The sequence below is a fragment of the Aulonocara sp. 'chitande type north' Nkhata Bay genome, linkage group LG7 (genome assembly GCF_057382095.1).
Source record: "Aulonocara sp. 'chitande type north' Nkhata Bay isolate Kocher_YH1m ecotype deep benthic linkage group LG7, A_spYH_male_GT1.1, whole genome shotgun sequence".
In the NCBI taxonomy this organism is placed as follows: domain Eukaryota; kingdom Metazoa; phylum Chordata; class Actinopteri; order Cichliformes; family Cichlidae; genus Aulonocara; species Aulonocara sp. 'chitande type north' Nkhata Bay.
In genome coordinates this window covers 17,551,669-17,561,177 of record NC_141350.1, presented here as the reverse complement: position 1 = coordinate 17,561,177, position 9,509 = coordinate 17,551,669, and the positions used below count along the sequence as shown (strand labels likewise).

General features: G+C 42.8%; 1 protein-coding gene across 1 annotated transcript; it reads right to left on the bottom strand.

Moving 5' to 3' along the window:
- Positions 1–2,072: 2,072 nt before the first annotated feature.
- Positions 2,073–8,478, bottom strand: LOC147324947 (potassium voltage-gated channel subfamily A member 1-like). Its single transcript, XM_086299141.1, has one exon. The coding sequence runs from the start codon at positions 8,472–8,474 to the stop codon at positions 6,999–7,001; it is 1,476 nt and encodes a 491-aa protein (XP_086155267.1). The 5' UTR covers positions 8,475–8,478; the 3' UTR covers positions 2,073–6,998.
- Positions 8,479–9,509: the final 1,031 nt, after the last annotated feature.

Genomic DNA, 9,509 nt, shown 5'->3' with positions numbered 1-9,509 from the left:
TTGTATGTCCCAGACAGGTTACACTGAGAAAAGGTAGATGTACTGGGATTTTCCCACACAACCATTTCTGGAGTTTAGAGAAAAAGGCAGTTCTCTACTTAAATGATGCCAGAGGTCAGAGGAGAACAGTTTATAATTTGGAATTCATCAAGATCTTGTTTACTGTGTTATCCTGAACTGTAAAAGCAGATTTGTGCCTCCAGTGTGCTCAAAAACTGAAAATATTAATTACTTAACTTAAATACCAGTGACTCATTAAATAATAATAAATGGTAAATGGCCTGTATTTGTATAGCGCTTTTCTAGTCCCTAAGGACCCCAAACCGCTTTACACATCCAGTCATCCACACATTCACACACTGGTGATGGCAAGCTACATTGTAGCCACAGCCACCCTGGGGCGCACTGACAGAGGCGAGGCTGCCGTACACTGGCGCCACCAGGCCCTCTGACCACCACCAGTAGGCAACGGGTTAAGTGTCTTGCCCAAGGACACAACGACCGAGACTGTCCAAGCCGAAGCTCGAACCGGCAACCTTCCGATTACAAGGCGAACTCCCAACTCTTGAGCCACGATCGCCCATATAATAATTATGACCTTATTAACAGCCAATCAGTTTGGTCCCATGGTTAAGCTGTAGCAATGCAACACTCCTTTGAAATCAAATGCAGAATTGTAAAGTAAGGCAATATTTAGCTGACTAAACAGCTTTGAATTGACTCTTTCTGTGGGATCAACAGTCACTTTCATTAACTTTATTAATGATGAACTCACTGCACTGTTATTTTGGATCAGTCTTTGCTGAGAAAGAAACAAAACAATGTCAGAGTAGTCAAGTATTTATTTATTCATACCAGATATAAATGGCCAACAATTTAGTTATGGAAGTATTCAAATGAAAATAAAAACTGGATGCTAAAGACTGAAAACAGAAAAGCTACACTGCAAATAGGTAAAGGAGACAGGGAAAAAAGTGGGCCTGAGCGTGACGGCAAAAGATTCGTGTTTCAGTGGAATCTTGGGATGCCTGTGTTGGTTTAAATGCATGTAACAGAGAGTAGAAAACTAACAAGAGTGGTGTGAAATCCTCTGCTGTTACCGAGCCCCTCTTTTGCACGCTGCCTTCTGTTATTCCAGTCCAGCGGGGCTTACCAGCAGAGAGAGTGAGAGAGTCTATGTGCAAGAAGAGCGGGACCAGCGCCAACTCACCCCACCCTTACTGCTGCTGCCTGCAGAGTGAGGAGTGCTGCATTTCCTGAGGGCAATGCAGAGGAAGGGAGAAGAGGCTCGCTTCTGTTCAGGTCACCGTACGGCAAACAAAAAGCAGGGAAAGTGAGATGGGCAGAGTCAGGTGGACAGCGGTAGACAAGCTGCAGCATTCACCAGGATGGCTCTCTGCTGTAGGTGTTAAACGCACCGTCAGAGGACAGGAGTGGGAATAAAGCTTTTTTCTTTTTTTTTTTACATTCAAAAAACTGCACCCACTTCTTTAACTTTCTTTGACTGCTCTGTGACCGGATTCTGTCAGACACTCACAAAATCAAGATGTTTTAGAGTATGGTGAAAATGCGATAATTTATGGAGAGCAAAACCGCAACACTGATAACAGGTCAGCAAATATTTTGATAGTAATTGTAGAGCAGGGGTTTTAGACTTTCACTCTGACAAAATTAGCGGTTTGAGCATGTTGCTTTGTGGCTTCAGGACATACTGGTGTACACTTTTCTTTATATTCTGTCATTTTATAGAGCTAGGAAATTGATAGATAATGAAAAGGTGGCTAAGAGTGAAGCACTTCAGGTGTCTGACATGTGTAACAACTCGGAGGTGATGACAGAGGTAAGCAGCCCCCCTCCTGGGACAGGAGGATTAGTGTAGACCCATTACCTTGCCCCCATGAATCACTGTTAATGGCTTCAGTGATAGGATCCAGTAGTAGTGAAGGTATTTAAATGGAGACCTCAAGTTGTGCTGTTAGAGCCACACGGTAAAGTGAAGTCTTTTATGAATAAGCTCGTCCACGCTGCAGATATACGCCCCCATTCCCAAGCTGAAATGAGCATACACCATCTGATCCTTAAAAATTTATTGAAGTTAATGTCAGATGAAATCATAAGTGATATAAGAAAAAAACAAGTAACCCTTGCATAGATCACAGACCATGCCTTTGTCGTCATCCGACAAACTGAACACATTGTAGCATAACCCTTGGTAAACACAACATGACAATGGCGGCTGGATTGGACAAACACAATTTGAGTTTGGCTCGCTCACTGGATGAAAAGAAGAGGAGACGAGTTCAACAGTCCTTTAGGCGCTTTGCTCCAAAAAAACAAACAAAAGAACAGGTCCTTCCCCATCGGTGAATAAATGTACAGTCCTGACAGAAAAGACAAACTCGTAGCCATTCTCATACAAACAAGAACTTCTCCCAGTATTGTCACCTTTGGCAAGTGAGATACACAACATCGCAACATTCAGTCATGTTCAGTGCCTCTTTATAAGCAGGCAAAAAGAAATGGAAAAAAGCAGTCCAACATCGAGACTTTTAATAAACAAGTATGCCTTTAAACCAGTGAAGTACAGAGGAGGGTGTGTGGCACAGGCCCTGTTTAGACAAGCTGGACACGTTTCCCACAACGCTGTCGTTACAGTTTAGACTGAGATCAGAGGGGGCGAAATGTCGTTCGAGAGAGGATTTCAGTCCTACAGTGGAGATAAAGTCTAAGAAACTAGCCCTTGACGTCCTTGCTCACATTCAGAGCCTCGCAAGCACAACCTGAACATCACGCACAGACGCTGACAAACGCCGTCTCAGTGATGAGGTCAGCGCTAAAGTGCTTTTAAGAAATCCAGCAAAGGACACGACAAGTTCTGAACAGGGCCTTACAGGAAGCCTTGGTGCAGATGAAAGCAAGGGTTTTCTTTCTTTTGTTTTTTTTTTCTTTTAAATGATGCAACTGTATTATAGTTGATCCACAGTTTGAAAGGCAAAGCTCATGCATTCTTCCATCAATCATGCAGTTTTTTGCAATTAGTAGACTTCTGTAGAGATACATTTTAGCAGTAGAGATTTGGAAAAAAAAATGTGAACGTGGTGATTTTGAATGAATCGTGTTTTTTTTTTCATCATCTTCTTGGAACCAAAAAGACAAACTTTTTTTTTTTTTTAAATATATATAGTTTGTACACTTCTTGTCCATATCATCTAGTGTAAAGCACGTGGTCATAATACAGTAGTTTCATTATCATGGCTTACTTGGAGGAACATTTTGTTTTGATATTCCAGTATAAGGCATGTTCTTCCTAAATCATTCATGTTACGGTGCCACCACAAGTCAAACAAAACAAAGGAAACTAGGAACACACTTTAAAATTGTTTCTCATATATAATTGTAGTATATATTGGTTACTTTATCTTACTGTAGCTAAACTGCATGTTATTCTCATGACATTTTGTGATATTTTTTTCTTAATTAAATGTTTTTTTTAAAGATCTTCTCACTCATGTTTGTTTGCAGAAGCATAGCATCTGACAGGAAGCTAAACAAATGAGGATGTAAAATAATTTAGGCACCTTCTCTGTCTTTCTCTCTAACAGCTGATTCTCTGTAAGTGTGCTCTAGGCTCTTCCTTTGGGACTCTGCTATAAGTCTGACTGAACCCTTCGGGCGGCTTTGTTCCTCGCAGCGAAACTTCAGTCCGACCGGGGAGCTCAGTGGGAACGGCCACTGCTGCAAAGCCTACATTTGGATTTCTCACAAGAAAATGTCAGCCTCTACAACTGACCCCTCTGACCTTTGCAAAAAATCTCAGAACGAAAGACAAGAGGTTGGTACATAAGCAGCCCTGTTGTATCTGTCAAGTGTTTTTCTGACATTCAAAGTTGTGTTCCCATTTTTACAAAAAGCTTTTAAGGAACAGGTTACCTCTTATTCTATTGCTGTTAAGAATGCATGTTTCAGTTGGGTATTTGAATGTGTAGCACCATTCACACATGCCCTCAAAGCAGGAGTAGTGACAGTAATGTAAATGTGAGGGCAATCACTTGTATCTTCATCCCCTCGTGTTGGCGTTTCATGCAATCCTTCAATGATTTCTGGGTAGCTGCATGTAAGAAATTGCTATATTTTTTGTATTCTTTACGAGAAATCCTAGATAGAGTGATATCGTTCTAATTTTTTTTTTTTTTTTTTTTTGCATTTACTGACATTTGCCGTGCCTGAGGTGGACACACTTCATCAGTACAGTACAGAGATCAGTCCCAAATGAAATGACGGACAGTGCCGCAAACTACTCAACCAGCCACCAACAACATAACAGAGAGGAAGATAAATTACTGAGAAGGAAATCATCTTTTCCAAAATGATTCAGGAAGGCTTGCTTCAGCCGCAGGAAACGTGTTAAGGGAGCAAAACAAGAACGGTAGTCGTGTACTAGCACCGCAAAGAATAGCCAAACAACTCTGACATTCAAGTAGCACTGCAGTGTTTTCTTTTTACAGGATACTGTCAGGAGTGTGCTAAATGTAAAAGGAAACAAGGCAAAACAAAAATAACAATAGCATACAGTACAGTATAAAATCTAGCTATCATTCAGAGAAATTATTCTCAATACTGAGTGTAGGTTGATGTACAGTAGCTGGAGAATTTCAAGTACATTTTGTTCTACTCTATCTGCAGTCTGCTTGTCTGGAACAATATGCTGAGAAACGATGCACGACGAATGAACAAGCACAGGCAAAAAGAAAGGAAAATCTCACTAGTAAAGAAAAATAAGGACTTACGCAGCAGAATAAAACAACTGTGCAAAGAGATGGGCTTCACTTTGCTGTGCATCACATTGCCCAAAAATTTCAGTGTGACAGCTTTTAAAACTAGATTCAACTTCTCTGCCGTTTTTAAACACATTCGCTAATTTTCCTGTGACACTACGGTAACTTGACATGGCACTGTTTCAAAGAAACGGACACATTAAAAAGTCGACCTCATCCCATTAGGAGAGTCAGGCAATCTCTACAAACTACAAACGCGTTCTGATTGTGCGTAGCTTTGAGTGAAAAAAAGGAGCAGGATTGTGGTACACTATTTACCCTAAGTGCTTGTGTAAAGGCTATGCTTTGGGACTCTCACATTCAATATTGCATGACTGCAGTTTACACTTAAGGTTCCATTTTGCATTATGGTATAGGAAACCCTGCGTTGAAGCTTGCAGCTCTGCAGTGTGTTTGCAATGACCTCACTGAGGTAGAGACCTTGAAAGGATGCATGGTGCACAAAGAAAAGCATGAAAAACAAAACAATGGATATTCCCTTTTGAAGTGGAGTGGTAAACATGCAGAGTACAATACATTGCTGCTCAAGGGTATAAATAAGTGCATGACAGCATAAAAACGGGTTTGTGCATGACAGCATGGATCTGTTTTTTTTTTCCTATCATATTGACCCAAATCACCTGCTCACCTGGCATCATAGCATCATAGCAAACACGGTTTCAACACTAAGACAGAAGGTGGACCAGCTCTGCTCAACCACACAAACACCGCTGAACACAGAGGCACTTTCACTGGTCCTGTTGATGAAAGGGGGAAAGGCACTAGCAACTAAAGTCAGAATATATTTCTGATAAATATCCTTCTCGGTGGATTCAAAACCAGCATGACCTAAATTGGAGATGGAGACAGAAGCATGAGTTTAATCTGTTCTGTTGTCAAAAAAGAAGGTCCATGCAGTGCACTACTGACTAATACAGTAATCGGTGCTTATTAGGATTATATGCTTTTTTGATAATATTTATTCAGTTTCTTTGCCTACTCTTAAATGATAAACTCTGCATCCTGAAGGTAGGTTCGGATATATTTGACCACAATTCAGAGACATCCAGAATTTGATTTCCTTAGTTTTCCTGACAATAGGGCACCACAAAGTGCCAAGATTTAGCAACAAGCTGTATACTCACGTCATGCATTAAATATACCAGGATACAAAAGTACCTTAGTTGACAGACCATAATGCAGGTTACTTTTTTTTCATGCTATGATCTCATTTATGTACTGTTCCCTTAAGATTTAACATTCAATTTCTATACTTCTAAATGATTTGCATTTTCGAACCAAAAACTCATCCAGTGCACTCGGTGTGAAAACAGAATGGAAGAGGGGCAGGGTGGGGGGTTGTAGGAGGGAATGGAGGCAGCTATCCAAAAGAACATCCTTTCCGGTGTTGTGAGATATGTCTTGTGCATGCCAATATCAAAATGGAAAGTCTCTAATCATGCTCATGTGAAGCTCACGTTCTCATTGTGCTGTGTCGCGTCTAAAGGGCATGGCATTGAATCACTTGGTGATGACACAATTACAGCAACTGCTGAGGAAAAAAACGAAACTAAACAAAAATGAAACAGCAGCATTGCAGATGTCTGTGAAGCAAGTAGATCGCCGTCTGTTTATATCCAAACAAGAGAGATCAGTCTTCCTCCTATAAGGTGCTTTGCCGAGTAGAAGATCCTTTGCGGAGAGAACGGGGAATGGAGGGAGGGTGTGTGTGGGTGGGGGTGGCGGGGGGAGGTCTCCTAACTTTTTTTGGCGCTTACCATTTGGCCGCAGATGCTTGCATGTCTGCAGTCATTTCTGGTGGGTTGTGCAACTTGCTGAAATGTTATCTGTACTCCATGCATATAAGATTTTAATTATCACACTGTGGTCTGAGAAGACGGCGTGTGCTCTGGGTCCTCGAGGGAGCCTGGTGTGTGTGTAATGATCAATGTCTTCTCTCTGATGTGACTATATATTTGTAGTATCAGAATAATAATTCTTTCTACCTGTCATGTACTCTAACAGCTTTGTTTTGTTTTTTTTCTGCTTCCTTTCGGTATAGCTGAGCATAATTGCAGGCCTAATGCCATAGAGTGCTTTGGGGAGGTAAATGAAGCATTCCTAACTTACAGTCTACTCCATCTATAACAGTCTCGTAGAGAGACTAAAATTCCTAGCTAGTGTCTAAACATCAGTAAGCAGCTTGCTTTTGTTTACACAGTTCTGGTTGGCTATAGTGCAATTGCCAGTTCTGAGGTTTGCCTCCCTAAAGTTATCGATGCTATTGTTTATGTCTCCATCAATCTCCATGTACTCTGATTTGCTGACGGTAGACGAACTACGGCGGCTGGAGTTGGTTTCAGACGGGATGTTGGGAGTGCTGACGTTGAGCAGCTGGGCTTGCTCTTCTCCCTCAGTTTCCCTGTGGTAGAAGTAGTTGAAGTTGGACACGATGACAGGCACTGGGAGAGCAATTGTCAACACTCCAGCGATGGCGCACAGAGATCCAACAATCTTGCCTCCTATAGTGACCGGGACCATGTCCCCATAGCCCACAGTTGTCATGGACACAACAGCCCACCAAAATGCATCCGGGATGCTGCCAAAGTGCGAATCTTGCTCCTCTGCCTCAGCAAAGTAGACAGCACTGGAGAACAAGATGACTCCAATGAACAGAAAGAAGATCAGCAGTCCTAGCTCTCGCATGCTGGCCTTGAGGGTCTGTCCCAAAATCTGGAGTCCTTTAGAGTGTCGTGACAGCTTGAAGATCCTAAACACCCTGACCAGACGGATCACCCTGAGTATGGCCAGAGATGTTGCCTGCTCTCCCACCCCCTCGTTTTCTGGGTCTTCAGCCAGCTCAGTGCCAAGTGTAATGAAGTAAGGGATGATGGCCACTATGTCAATCGTGTTCATCATGTTCTTGAAGAAGGCCGGTTTGCTCGGGCATGCTAGGAAGCGTACTATCAACTCAAAGGAGAACCAGATTATACAGAGAGTCTCGATGATGAAGAAGGGGTCAGTAAGGATGTCGGGCTTATAATAAATTGTAATGTTCCCCACTCTCTCTATTCGGCCTGCTGGATCCTCTTTCAGTTGTGGTAAAGTCTCTAAACAAAATATAACTATTGAAATCAGGATCACCATCACGGACACTATGGCAATTCCCCTGGCAGGGCCCGAGCTTTCTGGGTGCTCGAAGAGGAGCCAAATCTGACGCTGGAACTCCTTCTCGGGTAAAGGACGCTCTTCCTCCCTGATGAAGCCCTCATCCTCACGAAACTTCTCCATCGCCTCTACTCCCAGCTCGTAAAATTTGATTTCTTCTGAGAACATATCCAAGGGGACATTCACCGGTCTTCTCAGCCTCCCCCCAGACTGATAGTAATAAAGGATGGCATCGAAGCTGGGACGGTTTCTGTCGAAGAAGTACTCATTTCTCAGAGGATCAAAGTACCGCATCCTCTTTTTCGGGTTGCCCAACAACGTCTCCGGAAACTGGGAGAGCGTTTTCAGCTGCGTCTCAAAACGAAGACCAGCTATGTTGATAACCACCCTCTCGCAGCACTCGTGGTCAGTGTGGTCAGGGGGGTAGGTGTCCTGAGGGTGGCCAGGGACAGCTGAGGTCTCGTCCATATTATCGCCCGCTACTACGGTCATTTTGGGACGAGGAGGTGATTAAAAGAGGGGGAGGAATTTTGCTGGGGTGTTGGTTAGTCTGGCTGAGCAGGCATTCAGGATTGGGAGGAAATTTTCCACTCCTCAGCTCCCCGCACCCCTGAAACTGTTGGAGACGTCCCCAGATACTAGGGGGGGGGCTGGCTGCTTTGCCTCAGTGCGGCTCCACTGTGGTTCTTGCTGGCTTGACCATTGCTCCTCTCCGGTGCATCTGCAGCTATTGTTGCTGCTGCCTCTGTCACCAGGAGAGAGGAAGAAAGGCAGAGATAGAAAGAGAGAGAGAGGGAGGGAGGAAATAATGGGATCAAACAGCCCAAGATATTTGCTGTATCAGCATTTTCTGCAGTTTATTTATTTATTTATTTATGTCTCTCAGTGTGCATTGAGTGCAGTTATCCAACATTTAACGTGTAAGGAAACACATGTGGTGGAGAATTTCTGTAAAATGTGTCAAATATGACCACTTTAAAGCTCCCTCTACAACTTAATAGTGACTTTCTAGTGGTGATATGATGCGGCAGTTATTTTCTACCCTGGCTTAAAATTCCTATTAAAAACAAAATCCACTGGCATTTTCATGTAGTTGCAAAATATTTCCGTAAAACGCTGACAAAGAAACGCAGGATCTCTTTCTTACAGAAGAACAACAGTGATTTGTCCTACGCCACTCACAACAGCCTGAATTATGACGCATAACATTAGCTGTTATTACTATTTGTACATGTAAGCACCCTGCAGCCCAAGTGCGGGGGAAATGTGCAAAAGCAGTAGAGTGAAAACACTTCAGCACCCCCACCACCACCACCACCAAAAAATCTACCTATGAATAAAAATAATCTAACCAGAAAGTGTTACATAAGTTTCGAGGCTTACCGTGGTTTGATCTTGAAAACGTCTTGAATGCGTCTTATCCTCGAGTAAAATCACCCAACAGCAGCGCGCCAGTGGGTGTCATGTGGCAACTTCACATTGTACCAGCAAAAAGAAGAAGAAGAAGAAGGAGAGGAAGAAGAAGAA